Genomic DNA, 27,516 nt, shown 5'->3' with positions numbered 1-27,516 from the left:
CAAGGTCCAGACTCTTTTCATTAGTTAGAGACAAATTAGTGATGATGGACCTGGTAGTACTTCCAAACCCATGGAAAAACAGAAGAGTGTTCACATTCACGCATGCATTTAGGGAGGCCAGAACAAACGTCTTTTCTCAGAGGTGAGTTTAGGTCTAATATGCCTAAGATACTCTTTCAAAACTAACCTGTTTTGTGTATGCATGTTCCAAGTCAATCTGGGGTTGGCCATCAGCAGTGGAACAAGTGCCTGATTAGCAGATGCCTGTGATTGCTGTGGCACTGATGACCCTGTGTCAATACGCCCCATTTATATGATGGTGCTTTTCCAAGCTAAGGAAGTAAGAAATGAGTCTGCTCCATTTTAGTTAAGTAAACTGCCCCTAGTAATTAAGGATCAGGCAAGAGAATTCACCATCTCAGAAACACAGACCAATAACTATGAAATAACCAAATACACAATTGCATTTTTGGAGTTTGTTTAATTTGACAGAACCGAGTGGAAGATGGAGATAGTAACTTTGGAGTGATTTTGGTTTGTTTTATTGCTTTTCCCATTTGTAGTTGATTTTGACTAATAAAATAATGAGAATTGAAAAACGTTTTTATCCTAAGTAGTTTATTAAATAGCATTTAACCCAGCATCATGAACATTAAAACAGTAAAATAATTTTTTTAAATTGGAGGTTGTGATATATACTATTTTCTTATTTATTTAAAATTTATTTTTAATCAGAATTATACATGTTTTTAAAAGTCAGTTCAATAAAGATTATAACAAAATAACAGCCATTTGCCACACACCTCCTCACCACAATTCCTGTTTCATACGGTTACCTGATTTGAACTAGTTTAGCTATTTCTCATGGAATACTGCTATATTCCTTATCCCCTCCCCCATTTTAATACCTCTGAGGTGCTTGGTTCTTACAAGTGATGACATCTCATAGTTTAATTTAAAATTATTTAAAAAATTATTTTAATTAAACTTTTTAATTAAAAAAATTCTTTTATTTTTAGATGACATAAAAGAATGGAGATCCCTTTAATTGGGTGGCATCTCAAATTTGATAAACCTTGATTTTATTTGTTTTGCTTTATTAACTTTCTGGATTTATCTTGCTTTGTGTTTATCTTGATTTATTAACTTTTTATGTAATTACTATGGAAGATGATTATTTAGATTTTTTCCCAAACTCGTTCCCCCTATCAAAAATAGGGTCACATACATACAAACACATATAGATACCTTTCCCTTTCTTTTTTCTTTCCACTATAATTTTGTAATACTTTTGGTTAAGTTAGTATCTGTACATTATTTCTACTATGTAAGTATTATTCTTAGTTGAACCATTTAGTGTACTCTAGTTACATTTCCTTTCTTGGGTAACCCTTTTTCCCTCTTGCCTAGGTTAATAATTGCCTATTTTTTCACTTGCTTTGTTTTCTATGTACCTGTTACTAAGCCAACTCCAAACTCTGCAAGAACTTACTGTCCTCTTGATATATTCATATATATTACATGATACTGAAATCTTCATTTTATTTTTTTCTCAATCCCTCCAGTCAGCTGCCTCAAGCTGGTAAGTTGTTCTTTAGATCTGCTTTTCAGAGTTATCCTGGTATTTTTCTTCACCATTATTTTGAGAATTTCCTTTGCTTCCTTGGTGGATGGTTCTCTTATTTTTTTTTTTGGATTCTATGTCTTCTTCTATCTTGGTTACACCTTCATTTTTTGTGGAACTTACCTCTAGTTGCCTCCAGAGAAAAGCTTCATGGGGCACACATTTTTCTGAGACTTTGCATGTCTGAAAGTATCTTTTTTTTTTCTCTAATCAAACTTGACTGTAAGTATGGCGAGGTATACAATTCTAGGTTTGATATAATTTCTCTCAGAATTGTGAGGGGATTCTTCAGTTTTCCTTTCCGTTCAGAATGGTAGTTGTGAAGTTTGATGGCATTCTGTTTCTTTAAACATAACCCTTTTTCCTTTCTCTGAAGGCTTTTAGACTATTTTCTTTGTTCCTGGTGTTCTGGAAATTTCCAATTATGTGTCTTGGTATGGGCCTTTTTGCTTATTGGACTGGGTACACAAGGGGCTTTTTAATTCTTAAAATATGTGTTTTCAGTTTTGGAAAAAAAATGTTTCTTTGATAATTTTCTTCTCTTCATTTCCCTACTCTTTCCAGAAGTCCAGGTATTTGAATATAGGACGTCCCCGAGTGATTATCTAATTGTCTCTCCTACTTTTCATCTCTGTGGATTTTTAACTTTCTCACTTAAAAAAAATAAAAGCCTCAACTTTTATCTTCCTTTGATTATTTCCTAGTCATTTTATTTTTAACATCTAAGAGCTCTTTCACATTCTCTGAATGTTCCTTTTTTAGCATCCTATTCTTGTTTTATAAATGTGATATCGTCCCTTTTCTCTCTGAGGATTGATGTTCTATTATTCTACACTTTCCTTTCCTGCACTATGTTTTTTTCTTCCGAGTTTCTTTTTTGGTTTCTTTGTCTCTATGTTTTGATCTCTATATCCATGTCAGAGTCTTTTCTTGGCTGTCTGGTTAGATTTGAGAGTGAGGTATTAAGGACACACTGTGTGCATACGTAGGGGAGTGTCCTGTAGGGTGATTGGTTTTGGCCATTTCATTGGCAGGCCTCCTCCAAGTTTTGGTATCTCTAAGTATTGCTCTTTTGGGGTCTATATTCTTTGAGAGGAATCTTTCAATCTTTTGTCTTGTTGATAAGAACCTAGCTGTCAACATTTTGGGATCTGACTGTGAGAAAGAGGCATGGATCAAGAGATTTATTCTCAGTTTCAGTATAGTCCTCTTGTTCCGGGCTGTACTTTGAGTCCAGTTTCCCTAAGGTTCAACATCTCCCGATAATAAACCTCCCATATTTCTCAAGGGAGGTGATCTCAGGGAATCTATTTGCTTCTTTTAAAGACTCTGAGACAATCCACCTGTTTTTAGCCACAGTTATCTATGCCCCTTATTTCAGAGGCAGATGGTGCCTCCATCCCCAAGTCTTCTTTAGGTTTTTAAGCACGCAAAGGCTTGCTTCTTGGCTTCCCTTTCTGCAGTCTCACATTTTAGCTTCCTCAGGTCTGCTGTCATCCATCCATTTGCCCCACATCCATTTGCTTTAGTCTTTCCCAAATTTTGTGGTTGATATTCCCTTTCCAGTCTTCTGTGTCCTTATGGGTTCATCCTTTTAAAGTTGTCTTAACTGATGCTTCAGAGGGGCGTCAGAAGGGAGCTAAGAAAAAACTCACATTTGTTCAATCTGCTGTGTTTAACCAGAAACCACTTTCATGATGATCCATCAGAGCTGTTTTCCTAGAATCCACAATAGGGATGGTAGCCTGTGAGCAGATTTTCTATGAGGGAATCTTCTTTGGCTGGCACAGGGCTAACAACATCTACATCTCTTTAGTAGGCCATGTGTTCTTCAGACTTCCACAGGCTGCAGCACTCCCTATGCCTATCATCTGTTTTCAGTTATAAATTTATATTTTTTGACCTGCCCCTGGGATCATTTGAGCTTGTGACTATTGGTCTACACATACATAATATAATGCCATTTTAAAGAATCCGCAGCTTAGAGGCTGTAACCAGAAATAGGTTTAAAAACCAAATATGCCCATTGCCCTAGTTTTATTCTCCATGTTCTGACTTGGTTTCATCATTGACTCTACCTGCAACTAATGGAGAATCAGCAGCTACCTGCAGCTCCTCTTGTGAAAGTTAAGTAAGATGAAGAGCTTTTTGTCTTGCTTTTCCATATACGATAAAATATACAGAAAGATAAAGGAGGCTGTTTTCTGTGACTGGTTCCCCAAATCGACTTCAATGAAATGCATTTACTAAACAATTATAAAATATTTAGAACCAGAAGGGAACCCGACCTAAGCTTCTTATTTTGCCATTGAAGAAACAAAACGCCACAGTGGAGAAAGCCATTTTCCCTCAGAGACATGATCCGTTGGTAGTAGAATTAGCACAGGGGTCCTGTCTTCCAGTTTGGTCCTCTCCCTGTACATCTTAAGGAAGAGAAGTGAGAAGATTAGGGGCTTCTAATGAGCCCATAAATGGCAACATATTCTGAGGGCCACTCAACCTTCACTGCTGTCTTTGAACTAAAAGGGATTATGTGTAAATGGTGTATTTATCATTGTTTTCAAGTCATGTACTCTTACCGAATCATATTTACATTAGGCATTAACAAGCATTGCTCACGGCTGGAAGGGTTAGAATGAGAATGATCAGAGTTCCTAATTTATCTATGCATCGTCAGTAAGGCTTTTTGTGGCATCATGTTTGTAGATTTGTATTTAAATGATAGAAATGGTGTTAAACATTAAAATGTAGCCCTCAGGGATTTCTGATATAAATGAAAGAAAATCAACATTTACTTCTAACTTGAGAAAATTTAATGGGGAATTTTTTTAAATATATTTTTATTATACTTTAAGTTCTAGAGTACACGTGCACAACATGCAGGTTTGTTACATATGTATACATGTGCCATGTTGGTGTGCTGCACCCATTAGCTTATCATTTACATTAGGTATATCTCCTAATGCTATCCCTCCACTCTCCCCCCACCCCACAAGGACAAAAAACCAAACATCGCATGTTCTCACTCATAGGTGGGAATTGAACAATGAGAATTTTTTTCTAATGATGATTAAATATGTTTATGCCATCTAGGTATGTTTTCAGTTTATCATATATTCTCATATGGGTGTCACAGGAACTGGTGGGGCTTAAAGGGACCCGGGTGAGACAGCTTCCAGGTGACTGGCCACAGCTTCACTCTTCTTCTGTACTTACAGGGTAACGTCTCTGAATATAACCACCCTTTTTGTAGGTCTTTGTGACTTCAAATCACATCTAAACCTTTTTTTTTTTTTTTTTCTGTGAAAGTAAGCCTCTGAAAGCTGAAAGCAAGAAGTGGTACTTTGCTATCATAAAAAATTGAAACTGATTATTTCAAAACACCTCATTCAACTTGGATAGGAGATGATTTTAGTTTCCATGGGAACAGAAATAATAAAAACAAGTAGGGTAACTTCTGTATTTTCAACATCTATGCCTGAATGCTGCCATAAAATCCACAGAAATATCTTCTACCCCAAAACCTATAACAAATCCACACACTTTCCCAAATTTGAAACTTCATAAATGTTACATGGAAAAAATGGACATCTAAGGTAGTCTTTTTCATTTTTATTGATCTCCAATTTCTAGGTCTAGGTTATTTTAGGGAGAGAGAACTAATGTTTGGCAATGAGGAGGAGGGTTGGGTGGTGAGATAGGATATCTTGACTAAAAAATTCTAACTTGTGCTGTTGTTTATAATAGTATAGGCCTTAAACATTAAAATAATATTCCTCAGGAATTCTGATGTAAATATAAGAAATATCACATTTACTGCTAAAGTGGGCTGGACATGAGCTATGGTCTCTCTGTAGATGGCTTTCCCCGTTTTTAATTTTTGTTGCTGCTGTTACTGTCAGAGGTGTGATATGAGTTTAAAGTGTAAGTCATTTGGGCAGCCCCATCCGCCTGTGGAAATACCTTCCAGGTAATTGATGCTTTCAATATTTTGCAGCTTATTTCCATATAATTTTCATATTCCATCTTCTTTCCCCTTACCACTCAGGAATCCTGAGTTAACCTTAGTAACTGCATGCATATTCTCTGGAAAACCTGAATACTTAACGATTTCCCCTGAGCCCCGTCCCTGCTAGGATGTAGCCAGAGGTAATAACTACCAGACCTTTTCTGTCTTCCCATACAAATCAACCATTTTCTCAGAATGTCAGTTACAAAATAAATAGCAAGATACACATGGAGGCAAACTCAGGCAAAATACACTCAAAATGCCAATGCTGGTGTCAAGGAGAAAAGCTGGTACAGCTTTTCTAATAAGAAATATTAAGAGCAATTACTTATAATAAATAATGTGTTTTTTAATGGTAGAAGTCCTGTCTTATAAAAACCTCTCTGTTTAAGGGTACATATTGTCTGTAATTGTACATGTATTTTTAATATGTGTAACATGCCCATTAATCTAGTTGCATTCTGGATGCATGCCAGAGAGGCTGTGAGGCTGGAATCATCTAGGTTTAAATGACTTCTGCGATCATTGTTTATACCATTATGTACATCAGTTTAATGGGGATTTAAGATAGAGTATAATGAATACCCTTTTTTGACTCCAGCGAAACAGAAGAATTGTGCTTTATAAAGAGTACAGCATTACACAATTACTCATAGGCATGAGCTAGTCCTGAAATTTCAAGGTGTATGTACTCCTTAGAGAAACAATTTCTATCTGAAAATAGGTTCTCTTAAAAATTTTCATCACAAAATCGGCTGAAAATTGATGTAAATGTCAGGGGGATGAAGACCGAGCATAAAGCATAAAAATATAAAAAAACTTTCTGATTTATTGCTTTTGCAGTGATGGGTTTCTTTTTATAATATTGACTCTTAATAAACAGTGGCATGGTGATGTAATTAGAATAAATCTTGTAGAACTGTCTTTATGGCCAGAAATCATTCTGTCAACAGTCCTTCCATTGTCTTCCAACTTTCAGCAAATTGGTAACTTTTAAGATAAATATGCCACCTTCATTTAAAGAGGCATGATTTCAGGGCACTATTACAGTGAGAACTGTTAACCAAAAATGATTTTTTAAGTGGCATATTCATGAGCATATTGTGTTATATGTGATTTACAGCCCTTCTGGGGACCAGCGTTGTCAGCATCACAGGAGCTGAGAGAGAGGCAGAGGCTCCGAACTTGTGACTCACACTTTGCATTTGACAAGATCCCCAGGTGACAGTGAGGCACTGGTCTTGGAGCCACTAGGCTGGAAGTAACTCTTGAACATACATTGAATTTAACATTAGTATGTCTTTGCTCTGTACTTTATCTTAGGAAAATAGTTATTACAATCCAATGGTCAAAGAATTCAAATCCTTTTGTCACTACTTGGAGAATTTTGGACAAGTTTACCTAATTCCCTATGCTTCAGTTTCCTTATCTGCAAATTAGGATCATCATCGTGTTTTTCTTAAATGATTGTTTTGAGGTTAGTGTAAATATGATTATGCATATGACGTGCTTAGGCCATAGCACCAGGTATCTGGCAAGCTCTGGATAAATGTGAGCCTTGTCATCAGTGCCTTCCTGAAGGCACATATGAGGCTTTTATCTGTGGGAGGCACATTTGTGTCTTATTCAAGATGAATATCCCAAGTCAGTGGTGATAGGAACAAAGATGAATAACAAAAAGCCCTTACTTCAGGAAACTTCCAGAAGACCTTCATAGTGCCAGGGCTGATATTTCCCCGTTATTCTATGATCATTCCAAATATTTTGGGGGTATCTACTCAATAGCAATTTGTGTTCACTATTTTTTTGCACACAAATAGAGAATAACTGCACACTGTGGTTAGAATGTGCTAGAGGCATCTTAGCAAAGTATTAGAAGGGCACAGGTGAGGAGTGATGGCCACCTGAGGGAGCAGGAAGGCTTTCTGGAGAAGGTGGTTCTACCCATGGGGAAGGAAGGGCATCCTGGATGAAGGTGTAAGGAACAGCATGAGTAATAGGATGGCACAGCCAGTGGCCCAGGGCTCTTTTCAGTTTCTTCCACAGAGGACTCTTCCCCACTCCAAACTTCTGTCTGGGAAGGTCTGGGTTTGGCCTTCTTTCCCTGCCACATCCAGCCAGCCCTCTTTCCATTGTTGAGGAAGCTAACTTCCCTATTTTTTTAAGAAAGGAGAGGAGGGATGGGAGAGTGAGGGTGTTGGGAAGGGAGGTGAAAGAATATTAATATGAGCATGTGTGGGGCTGGGGAGGGAAGGTATTAGTGTATTAGTTTACTAGGGCTGTCGTAACAAAACACTGCAGACTAGGGGACTTAAACAGCAGACATTTATTTTCTCACAGCTCTGGAGGCCCAAAGTCTGAGATCAAGATGTTGGCAGGGTTGGTTTGTTCTCAGGCCTCTCTTGGCTTGACATGAGTCAGATTGGATTAGGGCCACCCTCATGACCTAATTTTAACTTAAATCGCATCCAAATACAGTCACTTTATGAGGTACTGGGGTTAAGACTTCAACATAATAATTGTGAGGGAGGGCACAATTCAGCCCCAAAAAGTGAGAAGATGGAGTTTGTCTCTGATTTGATGCTGCTTAACAGATGGAAAGGATAATATTCAGGGAGCAGAGTCAGCTTTTGAAGTTTTTGTCTGTAAGAAACATGATCAGTGATGAGCAGAGCGGGGAGAAAAGCAGAGACATGGCTCCCAGCTCAGCCCAGCAGCCCCTCTGCCTCATTATCCATTGGTTATAGATTAGAGGTTGGCCTTAGCCAGGTGCCTCGTTACCATGGTGACCAGTTGTTCAGCTACTGAGGACCACTGTTCTTCAATAAGAAGTTGTGTGTGTGTGCACACATGCACGCATGTGCATGCAGGTATGTGTGTTTGTGATGCTGATGAAAGATATTTTCATCTACTGGCCATGTAACCCTTGGCAACTTGCTTTATGTCTCTGGCTCAATTTCCCATTCTATACAATGGAAGTAATCACATCTGCCCACAGGTTGGGAAGATAAAATGAGAAACTGCATGTGAAAGTGCTCTAAGAAGCACAATATGCTACCTAAATGTTTGGCATTACTTATTACATCCATAACTGGCTACTGCCAACCTGTCATTCCAATGGAAGATACAGTCATTTGTTGCTTAAGTGCATATACTAATTTATGGAAATTATCCTTGTTTAGTATCTCTTGTTTGTACATTCGTATTACTTTCGCAAGTATTAATAGATAGCAGTTTGGAAACAACAAAAAGCTATTGGATGGTAAATTTGTTGTGAAAAACGGATGCCAAGGAACTTGGAAGCAAAGAATAAACATAACTGAGAGTGAGGATGATTAGTCCATGTGAATCAGACCCAACAGTCTTAATGGACTAAAAGTTCCCAGGGCTGGTGATAGCTCAGAGTTTGTGTGAAGGGTACCAGATCCCTCTTCAGTAGTTTTGCTACAGCACAGTGAGAGAGGAGTGAAGGGGATGGAGGAAGGGTGCAACTTGTTCCTCCTTTGCCTCTTGTATTTCTTTTTTATCCTAAAGAATAGTTATATAGAGGGAGTGCCCTTTTCCTTCTTTGCAGACTCTCACCATGGTATAGATTTTATCTGTGTGTGTGTGTGTGTGTGTGTGTGTGTGTGTGTGTATGGATGGGTGTAAAACCCAGTGTTCCTTCTGGGGATGATTTGATTGATGTATACGCTGGAAACATCTTTAATAATTTAATGTCTGCTTCAAAGGAGATTACACCAAAAAGCACATTGCTTTTCATTTATTCATTACAGATCTGTCATAACAGCATTTTTTTTTTTTGCCCTGAATTGTAGTGTCGTTGTAATAATAAATTTTGTTCCAGACTCAGGATATTTTAAAGGTTTATAAGCCTTTTAACTAACGTTACCATCTTATTTAAATTGATCAAATTGGTATTTCAACACCATAATCTTGCATTTCTTAAAGTTGAGCTAACCAGATGTGGCTTCATTTGATGACTACTAAAATAGCTGTGCTGGGAAAGTCTAATAGGAATAATGGGATGAAAGTGTAATACTGCTTGTTAGTACTGGTGGTAATAATGACTATGAGACAGGGCCTGAGTTTAGGGCCAGTTGTCTTCTTCCCTAAAAAGAAATTAGGGTATATACCAGCCCTTTGCATTAAAAGGAGAAAAAAAATATATGTGTGTTTGGGAATTCTAGATAAAGAAACAGGTAAGGCTGAAAAATATAAAACTAAAGACTAATATGTTATTATTTTGCAATTTTTAGGTATAAATCCAGATGTCAGGAGAGGAAAATAGACATTTTCTTACTTAGGTGTGATTGCCTTAACATTCTTCAGCAAGCATTGGTAATATGTTCGCAGAGAGGTGAGGACAATATCCAGATTCCTAAACAGTTACAGTAAATTATGAGTTTTCTGTTATTATTTTATTAAATGCTACACAACTTCTCTTTAAAACTAAAAAAAAAAGTTGTCCTGAATAATAGGGCAAGTTTAGGCACAGTGAGGATGAAAACCATTTCTAGGAGAGTGATTTATAATTATCCAGTTTTCAGAGGTAATTTAAAAAGAAATTTGTTCCTTTTGGCCATTAGTACTGTAGTATTTTGGGAGTTTTGTTATCTACTGCTTCAGGTACTCTGCTAGACAATTCTTGTAATAATGTTTCCTTCCTAGATCACACCAAAAGCCAGTGATAGAAATTCCCAAAATATTTTGTTTTCAGGTCAGTAATTTTTTTTTTTTTTTGAGACAGAGTCTCTCTCTGTGGCCCAGGCTGGAATTCAGTGGTGCAATCTCGGCTCACTGCAACCTCCACCTCCTGGGTTCAAGCAATTCTGCCTCAGCCTCCTGAGTAGCTAGGATTACAGACATGCACCACCAAGCCCGGCTAGTTTTTTGTATTTTAGTAGAGACGGGGTTTCATCATGTTGTCCCCAGGGTGGTCTTGAACTCCCGAGCTCAGGCAATCCTCCCGCCTCAGCCTCCAACGTGCTAGGATTACAAGCGTGAGCCACCATGCCCAGCCTCAGGTCAGTAATTCTTTAAACAGTAAAAGTAATGTTGCCTACTGCAGACCTCATATGTTCTGGCCATTGAAAGTACACGTGAGTGTTCTTATAGTAGCGACTTGTTTGGTTATTAATTTAAGGAAAGATACTAGGACCTTGGGGCAAGACTGCCTTTGGTTTACACCCTAGCCCTACTTGGTCACTTGCCCTGTGATGTGGGAAGTGTGATGAGATTTCTCATTTACTCTCTTTGTCTAACAGGTATAAGAAACAACTCATAGGGCTATTGTGAGAGTTGCATGAAATGCTGCGTGTGATGTTTGGCCCAGAGCGGTGCTCAGCCTTTGCATTTCCATTTGCCCCTCCTTTCTCACCTGTCACTACCTGAAAACACTGTAGACACAGAGTTGTAGTAGACTGTGTATTGTGTAGACACAATATTTACCATCTTAACCAGTTTTAAGTGTACATACAGTTCAGTGGTATGAAACACATTCATAATGTTGTGTAACTACCACCACCAACCAGCTCCAAACCTCTTTTCGTCTTGCAAAACTGAAACTCCATACCCATTAAACAAGAACTCCCCATTTCTTCCTCTCTCAACCTGGCAACCACCATTCTACTCTCTGTCTCTATGATTCTGACTACTCTATGTACCTCATGTAGGTAGAATCATACAGTATTTGTCTTTTTGTGTGACTGGCTTATTTCACTTAGCATAATATCTCTGTTTCACCCACTTTGTATCAGAATTTTCTTTCTTTGTAAGGCTGAATAATATTCCACTTTATGGATATACTACATTTTGATTATCCACTCATCTTTTGATGAACATTTGGGTTGCTTCCACATTTTAAGCTATTGTGAATAATTCTCCTATAAACTTGGGTGTACAAATATCTCTTCAAGTCCCTGCTTTCAGTTCTTTTGGGTATTTACCCAGATGTGGAGTTGCTAGATCATATGGTAATTCTATTTTGAACTTTTTGAGGAACCACCATACTGTTTTTCAGGTGGCTGTAGCATTTTGCATCCTCACCAAAAATGCCCAGGAGTTCCAGTTGCTCCACATCCTTGTCAATGCTTGTTTTCTTCTTTTCTTTTTTTTTTTTTTGTCATCATAATGGGTGTTAGGTAGTATCTTATTGCAGTTTTAATTTGTATTTCCCTAATTATTCGTAATGTTGAGGATCTTTTCATGTGATTATTGGCCATTTGTATATCTTCTTTGCAGAAATATCTATTCAAGTACGTTGCACATTTTCGAATGAGACTTTTTGTTGTTGAGTTTTAGGTGTTCTCTGTATATTCTGGATATCAAGCCTTCATCAGATAAATGATTTGCAAATATTTCCTCCCATTCTATGGGTTGCCTTTTTACTCTGTTGGTATTGTCTTTTGACGTACAAAATTTTAAAATTTTTATGAAGTCCTATTTATGTATTTTTGTTGTTGTTGTTGCCTGTGTCTTTGGTGTCATGTGTAAGAAATCACTACCAACTCCAATGCCAAAAAGTTTTTGCCCTATGTTTTCCTCTAAGAGTTTTATAGTTTTCAGTTTTACATTTAGGTCTTTCATTCATTTGGAGTTATTTTTTGTACATATGTTAGGTAAGGATACAACTTCATTCTTTTGCATGTGGATATCCAGTTTTCCCAGCACAATTTGTTGAAAGACTGTCCTTTCCATACTGAATGGTCTTGGCACCCTTGTCAGAACCATTTGACTGTATATGTGAAGGTTTATTTCTGGACTCTCTGTTCTATTCCATTGGTCTATACGTCTGTCTTAATTCCAGGACCACTCTGGTTTTGGTTATTGTAGCTTTGCAGTAAGCTTTGAAATAAAGAAGTGCAGGAAATCAACATGGCACATGGATACATATGTAACAAACCTGCACATTGTGCACATGTAACCTAAAACCTAAAGTATAATAATAATAATAAAAAAGAAATAAGTGGGAATTCTCCAACTTTGTCCTCTTTCAAAATTGTTTTGGCTACTCAGGGTCCCTTGAGATTCCGTATGACTTATAGGATGGGTTTTTCTATTTCTGCAAAAAACAACAGGGATTGCATTGAATCTGTAGATCACTTTGGATAATATTGACCTCTTAACAATATTAAGTATTCTAATACATTAACGTGGGACATGTTTCCATTTATTTATGTCTTTTAAATTTTCTTTTGGCAATGTTTTGTATTTTTCATTGCACAAGTTTTTCACCTCACTGGCTAATTCCTAAGTATTCCTTTTGATGCTATTGTAAATGAAATTGTTTCTGTAATCTCCTTCCAGATTGTTCATCGTTAGTGTATAGAAATGCAAGTCATTTTCATGTGTGATGTATTCTCCTCCGTTCTGTTTTTATAATGACAACGCACATCTTTCCCTTGCCAAACCCTTCTCTCCTTATCACTTCAAGTGTGTGTGTCTCAGTGCCTTGCTTAGCTTGTTCTCTTTGGGGAGAGGGTGAGACGGGTCTGGTGGGCAGATTGGAAATGCTATTCTCTTTGTTAGAGATTGGAGACTTTTCTCACTTTCAGTCATTTAGGTCACATACATTAAACACCACAAACTTCTTACCAAGCATTGTGAGTTATGTTCATAAATCTTTTGCCTTTTAGCACCAGGTGGCAGATCCATACCCCTCTGGACCTGAGTTCTGTGCATCATTCTGCCTTTGTGAGGGACCTACCCTGACGACATGCTAAGGGATAGTTAGGACTCTCCACAGTTTGACCTTAAGCATCCGAATAAAATTTAAACAGCCTAGGCTCACGGTGTCGTTTAATCTGCATAATGACAAACATTGTGGTTTTTTTAATATCTAAGAACAGCTAGCTTTTTCCTTCATTTAAAAAATACATATTCGGTATCATATAATTAAATCTGAGGTTTTATTTTTGACAGAAGATAAGAATTACTACTAGTCCCAACTCTTCTTCAAAATAATGTGTGGAATTTTATTCTGAACTTTTAGTCTACTCCCCTTCATTTCATTCCTTACTTCCAAAACTGAAAGCGTTATGTTAACTTTTATAATGACACAAAAGTGGTCAATTGTTTGGTCAGTTAGAAGAGATGGGCTTCTAGAGTTGGAAGGGGGGGTCAGGGCTAATTGGGTTCCAAACTCTCATTTTACAGGGAAGGAGAATTAAATGACCTGTCCAATGTCAGGTAGCTACAAAAAGGCAATAATGAGATCTTAACACCAAATAAATCCTTCTACTCTACCATTAAAAAAAAACCCTGTTATTTTATTGATAGCATTGAAGAAATACGGTGGCTCCAGGAAAGAATGTATTGTAACAGATGGGAAGGGATTTCCATGTTTTTTAGGGTCTGTGACGTGCCAGAAACTATGACACTTTATATAACTTTTCTCTAATCTTCATGGAAGTTTTGTTACATTCTCATTTTACAAATGGCAAATCTGAAACTCACCAAAGTTAGGTAACAGCCAGTAAGTGCCTGTTCAGGACTTGAACCTGGGTTTTTCTCCAAAGTCTTGGCCCTGAAAGCTGGCCTCCTGTTCCCTTCTCCAACTGCCTTTTTTTTTTTTTTCTGAGATGGAGTCTCACTCTGTTGCCCAGGCTGGAGTGCAGTAGTGCTATCTGGGCTCACTGCAAGCTCCGCCTCCCGGGTTCACGCCATTCTCCTGCCTCAGCCTCCGAAGTGGCTGGGACTACAGGTGCCCACCAACACACCCGGCTAATTTTTTGTATTTTTAGTAGAGACGGGGTTTTACAGTGTTAGCCAGGATGGTCTCAATCTCCTGACCTTGTCATTCACCTGCCTCAGCCTCCCAAAGTGCTGGGATTACAGGCGTGAGCCACCGTGCCCGGCCCTCAGCATTTATTATTCTTATAGAGAGGACATATGGTTTCTTGACCTTAGATCTGCGGGAAAATCAGTTATTGTATTTAGAGATAAGCTGTCAGCTTCCTTAGGCGTTGTGGAGAAAGCTATCTACATTCCACGTCAGAAAACATGAATTCACAGCCTGGTGCCATTGCCCTCATCCTTAGCCCTGAGGATGATAATCTTTCCACAAAGACTTTTTTTTTTTTTAAAACCTCCTCCTCTGGGCCAGGTACTTCACTAGACACTGGCCAAGGACCTTGCGGTTTGGCTTTCTATCTGTCATGGGGGTTACGATCACTAGTTCTGGAGTCACAGGCTTAGTTCAAACTCTGGCTTTTTCTGTGGGATCTCGGACTCTCCTGTTTAGTTTTCTCATCTGCAAAATGGGAATGATACCAATCTCAAAGGATTGTTGTGAGGATTAAATGAGGGAATACTTGTAACATGTGGCATGTGGTAGGTACTCAGTAAACATAAACACATTCTATACTGTAAAGTACTATGCAAATGTAAGAATGTTTTACTTGACTGTAATATAAGTATTACATTACTATGATGTGCAGTGGAAATTTTCTGTTATGCTTCTTACTTTTATCCATTATTCCTTTTGGTCCATCAGAGGCCAGCAGAAATAGTAGACGAGGAAGAAGATGGAGAGAAGGCAAACAAGGATGCAGAACAGAAAGAAGACTTTTCAGGAAAGAATGGTGACCTTGAAGAGGAAGGAGGTAGGGAGGCTACAGATGCCCCTGAGCAAGTCGAGGAGATTCTGGATCACAGTGAGGAGCAGGCAGGCCCTGCTCGTGTAAGTGGAGGCACCGATGAGGAGAATGGTGAGGAGCTGGACCAGGTTAATAATGAGCTTCAACTGGTCCTAGACAAGGAAAGAAAGTCTCAAGAAGCTGGCAGTGGACAAGATGAGGTATTTCTATTGCTTTTGCTTGCTTATGTGAATGCATGAATACGTGTGTGTGTACATGCGTGCATTCAGAGAATTAATCAAGTGTTTAGGACTTGTACTGAAACCACTTATGGTTGAGTAGGAAAGATCCAATACCATTTAATCCCTTTATTTACTGGTTATTTCATTTCAACCATTTAACAACTACTGCCATTGACCTATCTGACAGTTTGTGTCTGCCCTTCCGCCATTCATACATTTAGCCATTCATCCATCCATCTATCTACCTCCTGCCTCATTTTACAAGAAAATGTACAGAGCCTTCTAAGAACATACATAATCAAAGAAAGAAATATAAAAAAGTAAGAATAAGTTAAGACCAGAGACGTTAGAAACCAAAAAAAAAATATCAAGACCAGTGAGACCTAGACATGAAATAAGGAATACTTTCTCTATTATGAGTGACTTCTTTGATCTCTAGAAGTACTGAAGTTAGTTTGCTTTTTTCTACTTTAAATAGATTAATCAAATTAAGCATTCAACACATTAGGTACTTGGTAGTATACAGTTCTATTTATTATACAAAAAGGATAAAGAAATATGTGGTGAAAAGAAAAGAAAAGAAAAAGTAATATGTGGTGAAACCTCTCATTTCCTAGCCTGTTCTTCCACGTCTGACTCTGGAGCTGGATACTCATCAGTCCTGGCATTCTTCCACGGGACAATATGATCCCGTTGCTGCCAGGCTCAAGTTGAATCTCACAGCATAAGAGGCAGGATGTTCTCTGTAACATTCTCACCATCTGCTTATCCCATCCCTTCCTGTCTATCCATCAGATCAAGGTCCACCTCCCTCAAGGCTGTAACTGCTGAAGTGGGCCTTGGACTACTCGTTCCTAATACCCACTATGATGAATGAGGTCTACTTGATTATTATTGATCCATCTGATTTATCTTGCTTAGAGAAAGCAAGTTTAGCAGTGGCCAAATGCAAAATGTTCTGGTGGCCAGGTTTCAATAACAGTACAAAGTTATCTGCAATCCACTATATGACTTATTCAAAATGTTCTTAACATCTAAATGAAAATGCTCAGCATGTCTCTCATTTTATCTTTTCTCAAGGTGAGATAATCACAGTGCCATTCTATAAGAAATTCCCCATATGTAGTTCTACATAGTCCTCAGTGTCATTTATATGGCAACTGTAATAGTAAGTTTCATACAACTCTTTGTTGTAGTAGCTTTTGATGAAAGCTTACAAAATGAAATCAAAGTGTAATTCTATGTGGGACTAGATAGTAAGATCCAAGCATGATTTTTTCCAGTGGTCTAGCTTAATTCAACATATGACATAATAGATTTTACAGAAATGAATGGATTGCCTGTCCTTCTGTCTTCCATAACTATAACTTTAAAAAATAATCCTGTGATTTGCAATGACATGGATAAACCTGGAGGATATTACATTAAGTGAAATTAGCCAACCAAAGAAAGACAAATACCGTATGATCTCACTTGCATGTGTAATCTAAAAAAAGTTAAACTCATAGAAGTAGAAGGTAGAATGGTGGTTACCAGGGACTGAGTACAGGGTTGGAGAGATGTTGGTCAAATGATACAAAATTTCTGTTAGAAAGGAGGAATCAGTTCAAGAGATCTATTGTACAATAAGGTGTCTAAAGTATAATAACTGTATATTGTACACTTGAAAATCACTAAGAGAGTAGATTTGAAGTGTTCTCACAACAAAAGATAAGTATGTGAGGTAAGGTGTACGTTAATTAACTCAAGCCATTCCACAATGGATAGATATTTCAAAACATCATTTTGTACACTATAAACATACAATTTTTAATTTGCCCATTATGACAAATGAATACTTTTTTAAAGGGGAAAAAATAGGCTTTTGATAGGAATTGGGCATCCATCAAGATCAAGGTTACATAATTTGGCAATGGCCTGTGATATGTAATGAGGGTAAATCTAAATTCTTGGGAATTCAAATAAGGAAGTGCCTAGTTTGTGATTTTTTTGAGACAACATCTAACTAGGAACTTTTTTTTATTTTTTTAGACAAGGTCTCACTCTGTTACCTAGGCTAGAGTTCAGTGGCGTGATCACAGCTCACTGCAGCTTTGACCTCCCGGGCTCAAGTGATCCTCCCACTTCATCCTCCTGTGATAGCTGGGACCACAGGTGCCACCATGCCAGGCTATATATATACATATTTTTAATATGGAGGAAGTCTCCCTCCCTATGTTGCACAGGCTGGTTTTGAACTCCTGGGCTCAAGCGATCCTCTTGACCTCTCAAAGTGATGAGATTACAGACATGTGCCATCATGCCCAGCCTAATTAGGGATTAGTAACAGAGCAGTCACTCACAAAGATTTAATCTTATTTGACTCATCTCTTTCTTATAACAGTGATATATTTTATCTTGTTCTCCCTAACATATTGGTATAGGTATATTTTAAGCATACCAAAATATATGAAAAACCAAATTTATGTGAATTATAAGTTAAAAATGAATAATTAACTTTTACAGAAGGACCGTCTACTAATAAAATGACTAGAAATTCTGTTCACTGTGTAACATTTTGTTCCATGTAACAATTCTTGTACAAAGCGAGATATGATTGTAGGAAAACACCAGGAAATACAGAGAATTTACAAGAAACAATTGACATTTATTGAGATTGAACTTGTACTATATTCAAGATACCATTTGAGACATTTCACAAAGGAACAACGTGAAATAAGACACAGCACCAGATATATATATTTATATATATAAAAATATATAAAAATATACAAATATATATATAAATATATCAATATATATATAAATAAAATACATACATGTGTATATATATATATAATTTCTTTTTCAAAGCATCAGTCATGGCCTGTGTGGCTTGGGGAACCTGGAGCTACTCTCTCCCCCAGACTGGGTGCCCTCATGGGGGCTGTGGAGCCTCTAGGATTTCATAGAGCAGAATTTGCAAACCAGCTAGTTCTAATCTCACCCACTCAGTTTTCAGGGTAGTCGGGGAAAGGTGAGTTGTACATGAGACAATGTCATTATTAACAGGAGAAACCCAAGTGGTAGGAGCAATAGTTGCTTTTGGAGAAATGCCACCTCCACATTTTGATTTTCTGTCTTGTTCTTATCTACTTGCTACTTGATGGTACTTGGTACTATATTCACAATCCATATTCACAATGAATTTGTGAATTCTAGGAGGAAACTAAAATTAGGAGAATGTTCCTGAAGTTTTTCTTCTTTTGTCTCTGAAAATGCTAAACTGAAAAGTATAACTATATTGAAGAAAAGCTCGAAGAGAAATAAATAAAAAATGAGAAAAAGCCTGCAGCATACAAAATGAGTCAATGCCTTTAAAGCACTAGTAGATTATGAACCCCAAAAGGACTTTTGTACAAGTGTTGGGAAAACAGTATGTTCACTGGGTAATGATAGACAAAAAAACAAAGGGAACCCCAGGAACTCTTTTTACTTAAATATTTACATAATTAAATAGAATCTTGAGTAATTTTTTCTTTATAAATGTCGTTACCTTTATGAACGAAACAGCTAAATATCTTTGTCTTGATCTATTTTCTTCTAGGCTGATGTAAACCCTCAAAGACCACCAAGGCCAGAAGTAAAAATTACTAGTCCGGAAGAAAATGAAAACAACCAACAAAACAAGGACTATGCTGCCGTGGCTTAGAAGATTTTTAAAAAGAGAGTATATGGATCGCAAGAAAAATGAAGGGTTATAATACTTGAAAGATAAGCACATAGTTATTGCTGAATATAATGTGACACTATGGTCGAATATTACCTACTGAATTTTAACATTAGAAGCCTAGTGGAAAGACCAGATAACTCTAAATGGCTACTAAAGGATAATTATTTTTATTGCATGTGTTTTAAAAAGTCGTATAGAAATATTAAATAAGAGCAACAGAGAATTTGCACTAGAAGACAATTTGCCACTTGTATTTGTAAAGGATGAAAAATAGGATCACTCTTATTGTACGCTTTATTATAAGTTTAGAAGGCAGTTTATTCTAAAGAATTTTTCTCTAGGAAGACAGAATTTTAAAGAACGGATAATAGGACAGCATGTACTATTTTCTTAAAGCATAAACTGCTGAATGAACAAATTGTGATTTACTTTCAGACGTAATTTGGAGATGGCAGTAGATCAAAATGTGTCCATGACTTGTTAACATGCCTTTCTTTCTTCCCCTTAGCCAAAATCCACCTTAAATGAACTACAAAGATAGTGCGAGGTGTTCATTTCGGTGGGAGGAAGCATTGGTTCAGTGTTAGTGACTAGTATCGCCACGCCCTCCCTTAAATGCTTTCAGGCTTGCATGCTTGTGGCGGCAATGGCGCGCACACAGGAAGGAATTGTAAAGGAGCACCTGTGGTTTGCAGAGAATGGAAATCCTATGGATTTTCACTGATCCAGTCTATCTTTACCATTAATATCTCTCACTTCTCCCTTATGTTATTAAATTAGAGAACCTGATACTGGCGATTCCAAAGATTAAATTATTTTCAAATAGTTTTTAACAAAAATAAAACAGTGTATTAGGAAGAAAAAAGTAGACTATATGAAGAGTTTGTGACTGTTCAATTTAACCTGTTTTTTGCCTTATTTCTATTAGGACTGCTTTATTATATTTTTGCCCTGGAGATATCAGCAAATATTTATTTTTCCTAGCATGATATATTTAGAATTTCAAGCAGATTTCTTTATAATTAGAAGGCATCTGATAGAAATTGTTGAAAACAACTTCAGAAGTTATTATAATGAAACCAATTCCTGAATCACAACTTCGTGGACTGATTAAATTGATTTATAATTGCCTTGTGAGGTATATATGGGGAAAACATAAAAACATAATTTCATCCTTTTTTTTGAATTCTTAAGAGATATTCTTCCATAAATATAGAAATAATATTTTTCTTAAAGGATATATTTTTAACTATGTGGAAGTTATAAGCTTGAAATTTTAACTTCTAGTGCTTCTCTAAAAATTCACAATTATTAAGTTTAAAAAATTTTTTCTCTTCCAGGTTTCGTTTGGAATAAAGAGTTGGCAGTTATATAAAGCACTCAGTAATACTATAGAAAATAGATGTGTTTTTTCTTAATACGATTTTGGTATTTTCCACAGATCGGAAGTGTAAACAGAGATGATAATGTAACAGTATTTGGAAGAGATAATGGCACAAGGATATAGTGATCTGGGAGCATGAATTATAAACAGGGTACTAGGTTTCTGGTGTAAAATCTAAATTGTGCTTTCTACTAGACTTACTTTTTCAAATGGGATGATAGAAAGCACTGTGGGCTATAAACAACAATCCTGGGTTGCTGGGCAAATAGACAAATTGATCTTTTTTATTATTATTTATTATTATTATTTTTTGGAGATGAAGTCTTGCTCTTGTCGCCCAGGCTGGGTGCAGTGGCGTGATCTTGATTTGCTGCAACCTCTGCCTCCTGGGTTCAAGCGCCTGAGCCTCCCGAGCAGCTGGGATTACAGGCATCTGCCACCATGCCTGGCTAATTTTCGAATTTTAGTAGAGACGGGTGTTTCACCATGTTGGCCAGGCTGGTCTCAAACTCCTGACCTCAGGTGATCTGCCCGCCTTGGCATCCCAAAATGCTGGGATTACAGGCGCGAGCCGCTGCACCCGGCCCCAGTTGGTCTTTTAATATTAAATTTGTGCACTATTACTGGGTCTGGAGTTAATGATTTCAAGTAGTTTGTAAAAATAACTGATTAAATGTAAGAAATTACAACTAATTATCCAAGGTGATTCTCTTTCTTCAATGGAGAGTTTCTCTCTTTCTCTTTTCCTCCTCTAATAAAAATATTTCTCTTTTTTTCCTGTCCTTTTATTCATTATATTATGAAGCTTAGGTTTTAGCAAACACCTTAAGCATCATTTTAATGAAGCACAACATTGACATTTCACACGAATAATAACGTTTGGTATTTTAAATATACTTCAAGGAGGTAATAGGCCACAATAACTGTACCAAGAAAACTTAAAAATGGGGACATATTCATCCCTTGTGTGTGCATATTTTACCACCTGTTGACAAGGTACAATTGTGACCTACTTTGAGGGAATGAATAACAACTTGTCACTTTAAGACACTTTGCAAACATGTTACCAAAAAAAGGTGCCTAGCCAAGGAAAAAGTCATTCACTGGGAATTAAAATTGTGGATGTCACTTCAGAGATGACTTTAACATAAATGCTAAAAGTTAATTCACCTCGCAAATGTGGCAGTTTTCTCTGTGGGGAATGGTGCTCTCTGTGGCAGACTAGCTCCCCAAATTAAATGAGACTCATTGACAGACCTGGGACCATTTATGTGAGTGGACAGACAAGATCTTGGTTAGGCTTCATGTACTGTTTTCTAGAGAGGGTGCTACGAAAAACTTACGACGCTTTTATGTGATAACTAATATAATGCTTTAAGATGTTAATTCTTTGTGATGCTATATACATAGTTTTTATAGTTTTAATTTTATGAAACTACTTTGTTAAGCTTATCTGGATTTTAAGACACTTGTAAACAAAGGGTTTGTTAGTAAAATTGTGGCATTAAGAGTTTTACAGAGCAAATAAGATTTCGACGAAAGTCGTTTTGAGGCTAAGGATGTTTTACTTGGGTTAGCTTCTGTTAAAATAGCTACTGAGTGCCCACTGACTTATAGTTATAAAATATGATACTATGACCATAAAATAACTTTTTACTTGTTATTATTCTCTATGACCTTAGGATGACTTTATTTTTTAAGACTTTTTTTTCTATATGTTTTTTGGGGAATGTTAGGATGCCACACTCCTAGGAAAAGTGTGATGCTATCATGCCTCCTGTTTTATTGTAAAGGTGTGAATTCTTGCTATGTGGTGTGTGAAGACAGAACCGTCCCATACGTATGTGGTTCAGAGTGAGATATCTCTAGGCTCACAGTTGTGAACCCATATTAATGTGGTATTATTCACGCTAACTCTTCTAATTTATAGTTCATAAACTAACACCTTCAACATTGTCATTGAATGACCTACCTTATACACAAAGGATAAAGTTCACTCACCTAGAAAAAAATCTGTGCATTTAAATTAGTGGCCGCAAGAAAACAGGAAGCTTTCTTTCATTTTTTGTTCAACAAACAGCAAAAGCAAAGTTTAAAAAGTAGATTAATTGATGGACAGAAAGCATCACATGGAAACTGTGGCCAATCTGAACAGAAATATAGCATGTAGACATAGATATGTATCAAATACTTAAACAGATGCACTCACACACTTTAAAACATTAAACAGCCCTCCTGAGTCACAGTGTTATTAATAAAACAAGGCTCTTTTGGGTGAAGTTGAGAGAAGTGATGAGTTAAAACGTGAGAGGAAATGGTAAGAAATGATATATATTATGGTGCTTTAAATCTTGACTTCCTAAGACTTGAAGAGATTTAAAATTCTTCTCCAAATAAGAAAGGAACCAGCATGTCAATGAAAAATGTATTCTAGGGAGGTGTTGAAACAAATCCAGTTTTTAAAATGTGATATATCACATAAACCAAGACATATATATCTTGTTTTCCTGAAGTAACTACAGAGCATGGTTCTTTTCCATTAACCTTAAGCACAATACATTTCAGGTGTAGATTCTTTTATACCAATACAGACTGTTATTACTGTTTGTGACCGTGTGTGTGCATGTGTGATTCACATAGATGTGTCAGGACTCTCTTTCATACCAGTTAGCCAGGTGTATCACAAATAGAATGAAAGACCGACTTATTGGTCCATTAGTTTATATAATGTTCAGGTTCAGTGCAGAAGCATTTTGGCATTCTTATCCTTCAGGAATGAAACCATTTTTAAAAGTTTAGTCTGTTACTCTAAGATGATGAACACATACAATTCTTTGTCATTAAATACCATTTTTGTAAATACCATAAGATTTTTCCTTTTTAAAACATATCGGGGCATTTAGATGGGACTGATTTTTGTTTTCCCTACATGAAATTTGTATATTTCCTCCCATGAAGTTAGAATGACATGAATGGGGAATACAAGAGTGTTCCCTTATGTTGATAAGGAAAAAGATACTGTTTTTTGAAGAGGCATAACATCCTGTAGGAGATGGGGAGTTAGGAAATTTTTTAAAAATGTCTGGATTAGCATAAGACATTTATAAAATCAGGAGGTAACCAATGGAGCTCCATTGACTTAACACCAACAACGACGTCAGCTTTACTCTAAGAATGGGACCAAATGAATTCTCTGTAGTTTCATCAGCTTGAACCATATAGTTTGTGTTTCATTTATTGTCACTAATGCAATGACTTTTGGAAAGAGGGAAAGATTGTAGTCATTCTTAGGAGAATTTTCGAGAAAGCCTGTTTTGGCCTTTACTTCAGTGTTTTTTCTCGTGTCTTAAATCTTTAATGGGTACAATGATAATGGGTGATTGTTGATGTAAGTAAAGATTAAATTGAAGGCCGGGCATGGTGGTTCACACCTGTAATCCCAGCACTTTGGGAGGCTGAGGCGGGTGGATCACGAGGTCAGGAGATCGAGACCATCCTGGCTAACATGGTGAAATCCCGTCTGTACTACAAATACAAAAAAATTAGCCAGGCGTGGTGGCGCGTACCTATAGTCCCAGCTACTCAGGAGGCTGAGGCAGGAAAATGGCGTGAACCTGGGAAGGGGAGCTTGCAGTGAGCCGAGATCACGCCACTGCACTCCAGCCTGGGTGACTGATCAAGAGTCAAAAAAAAAAAAAAAAAAAAAAAATTGAGCTCATTGTTTTTATATAATTTATTATGTTTAGAATGTCTCTTTAAGGAAAATTATTTGTATTTTGATCAAATTATGAGCATTTAGGTTTTTCTGTATCAGTGCACTCTCTAAAATGCTGGTTTATCTTTTGAGCAGGTAGACCTACGTTTTATATAATCAAAATGTGTTTAGATGGTTTATTGCTTGTTTAGGATGTTGTGTTGCTAATATTTCATGTATTAATCCTTTTTATGGCATTTTTTTCACAAACACTAGAAACATTTTTGACTTAAAATCATGTAGAAATTCAGCACATTAAAAGATAACGTCTGTTTCTGTTTGGCGTGGATATTCAGCTTCATTATGTAAAGAAATTTTACAGTTTCACATACATGATGTTTATTTGATAAAAATTTTAGGTATATTCAAAAGTCACCATTATTTCTTTTATGAAATAGTTTTACAGAAACATAGGTCCAGAATTTTTATTATAAAGGTATATTTTAAAACAGAATGGATCACACATATTACATGCATTTTGTGTACATATAGCTATAGGAATCAATTTACAATTTTCCAAAAACATTCTGCTTTAGTTTGTGGATATTCACTGCTTTCATTCTATTTTTGAATTAAATAGTTTTGCTATTTTCTCTATGTGTGTTTGAGAAACCAAAACAGTTAAGCACAAGCATTTTATTTTATTGATATATAATAACAAATGTGTGATTGAATCCCATGACTAAGAGTACATTATTTCTTGTGCACATGATCAGTTTATCTTTGTTATTCCATACAAGTAAAAAAAAAAAAAGCCTCCGCAACAAATGAGGCATCTAAATTGCCAGAGTCAAATCTCTTTAGACTACATGGTTAATTGACATTAGAAACTTTCTACCACCAACAATGTAATTTCTACACGGTATTGCAAAATTGCTAGCATGCATTTGTTGTAAAATACTTATTTATGAAAATAGCTTTCCTGCAGCTCTCCAAGTGTGTTTTCTCCCCCTAGTGGGACTCTATTAAATCCTTGTATAGGATTCTCAAATGCCCTCATAATCAAATTCAATCCTTCATTAAAAAGAGAAATGATATAGGATGTCCTACACTTACTTGACTTTTGGTTGGTTTAACAAATTCATTGCTTTAGTAGTAACAGAAATCATTTTAAAAATGCAAAGACAAATACACATTAAGTTCAAAGCTAGTGAGGCAACTCCCATCGGTTACAGTATATTTGTTCTTTTTGGCTACGGATAACTATTAGGATTGTCCTGGTTCTCTTTTAATTTCTGGCTGCTAATTTAGTGGCTTCTCTTAATTCTTTCAATCCCTAAGATCTCCCTGAGCAATCTCTTTCACAGTCATGATCTTAACAGCTACCTATGTGCTTTCGACTTCCAAATCTGTAACTCCAGGTCAGGCTTCTCCCTGGGAGCTGCAGATACATGTATACAACATTCAGTTGGATATCCCATAGTTACTTCCAACTCAAATGTTCTTGTCTCTTGAAAATATCTGTTCAACATGTTGATTTCTATAAGTGAATCTTGTATTCAGTACCTTACTGAACTTTTTTTTTTTTTTTTTTTTGAGATGGTGTCTTCCTTTGTCACCAGGCTGGAGTGCAGTGGTGCGATCTCGGCTCACTGCCACCTCTGCCTCCCAGGTTCAAGCAATTCTCCTGCCTCAGCCTCCTGAGTTGCTGGAACTACAGGCGCCCGCCACCACGCCCGGCTGATTTTTGTATTTTTAGTAGAAACGGGGTTTCACCATGTTGGCCAGGATGGTTTCTATCTCTTGACCTTGTGATCTGCCTACCTCGGCCTCCCAAAGTGCTGGGATTACAGGCGTGAGCCACTGCGCCCAGCCCCGAACTACTTCTTAGAAGTGGTTTGTAGTTTCTGTAGGACTTTAATGAAGACTGTAATATTATCTGCAAAAGTAACATTTGTTTTTTCCTGTTTCAATCCTTAACATTACTACTTTTTTTCTTATCGAACAAGCTATAACCACTAGCACATATTGGATGGAAGCAGCAATGGCAGATATTTTTGTCTTAACATTAAGGGAATGCTTCTAGTATTTAATATTAAGTGTGATGTTTGCTTATGTTTCTGGTAGATGCCTTATATCAGTTTACTCCTAGTTTTCTAAGAGTTATTTTATTTGAAAACTCTGAGTTTATGAACTATGAATTTTATAAAACTCTGCATCCATTAAGATTCTTATGTTTCTCCTTTAGTTTTTTAAATGTTGTAAATTACATTACTTTTTTCTGTAATGTTAAACTGTTCTCACATTCTTAAGACAATAATTGGTTATGTATACAATTTTTACGTTTCTGGATTTGATTTGCTAATTAGAATTTTTATACCTGTTTGTAAGTAGAATTGATCTATTTTGATTGTTTTCATACATCCTCTTTTCTGGTTATAGTAGTAAGGTTGTGTTAGCTTCATAAGGAAGAGGGCTTTCCCTTCTTTCCTACTCACTAAAACGTTTGTAGGTTTGGGTCATCTCTTTCTTGAGTGTTTCATTACTTATAAAACTGCCTCAGCTTGGTATTTGTGTGTGTGTGTGTGTGTGTGTGTGTGTGTGTGTGTGTGTATGATTAAAGTTTTTCTTTTTTAAAATTTCTTTTCTGGTTACCTGTCTATTCAGGTTTTCTGTTTGTTGAATTGGCTATCTATATTTCTTTAAAAAATTGTTAATTTCTTTCATATTTTCAAATTTATTTGCCAAGTTATTTATAGTATTTTTAGAACTTTTAAAAACTCTTGCCTAAATGTAATAATGTTCTCTTTTTCCATTTCCAATATTGTTTACATCTGCTTTTCTGTTTCTTGTTCAGTATTGCCAGATATTTGTTTTTATTAATGTTTTTTAAAGCAACACATTTTTGATCCTCTGTACTGTTTATTTTTTTCTATTTCCTTATTGCTCTTATCACAAATATTTCCTTTCTCCTGCTTTCTGTGAGTTTTCTATAATTCCTTAAGTTGAATGCCTTTCTAACTACATTTTGGCTTTATTCATTTCTAACATGCTTTTGAGGCTATAAATTTACTAGTGTGTATCATATTAGCTATAACCTCAGATTTTGATGTAAATTATTTTTTATGGTCATTTGGCTTTAAATAAGTTTTGTAATTTTCTGTTTGTTCGTTCATTCATGGGTAAATGCATGCTGTGAGTGCTCTACCCAGATCCCATTTCACTCAGCTGGTGCACCCACCTGTCAAATGCTGTGGGTGTTCTTTAACTTTA

General features: G+C 36.5%; 1 protein-coding gene across 2 annotated transcripts in view; it reads left to right on the top strand.

Annotated features, from left to right (window-relative positions):
• The window catches only part of DCDC2 (doublecortin domain containing 2), a 225,126-nt gene extending 203,033 nt beyond the window's left edge, over nt 1–22,093 (top strand). The window contains exons 10-11 of one of the 2 annotated variants that reach the window (XM_032141125.2): nt 15,130–15,432; nt 19,040–22,093. In XM_032141125.2, coding sequence (XP_031997016.1) covers nt 15,130–15,432; nt 19,040–19,144 — 408 coding nt within the window. In that variant the 3' untranslated portion in view covers nt 19,145–22,093. The remainder of the gene's footprint in view (nt 1–15,129; nt 15,433–19,039) is intronic. The other variant, XM_032141124.2, reaches the window with a different exon arrangement.
• Nucleotides 22,094–27,516: the final 5,423 nt, after the last annotated feature.

Source organism: Hylobates moloch, unplaced genomic scaffold, assembly GCF_009828535.3.
Source record: "Hylobates moloch isolate HMO894 unplaced genomic scaffold, HMol_V3 SCAFFOLD_20, whole genome shotgun sequence".
Lineage (NCBI taxonomy): Eukaryota > Metazoa > Chordata > Mammalia > Primates > Hylobatidae > Hylobates > Hylobates moloch.
Note: the sequence above shows the minus strand (reverse complement) of the source record. Positions and strands in the feature narration are given on the sequence as shown.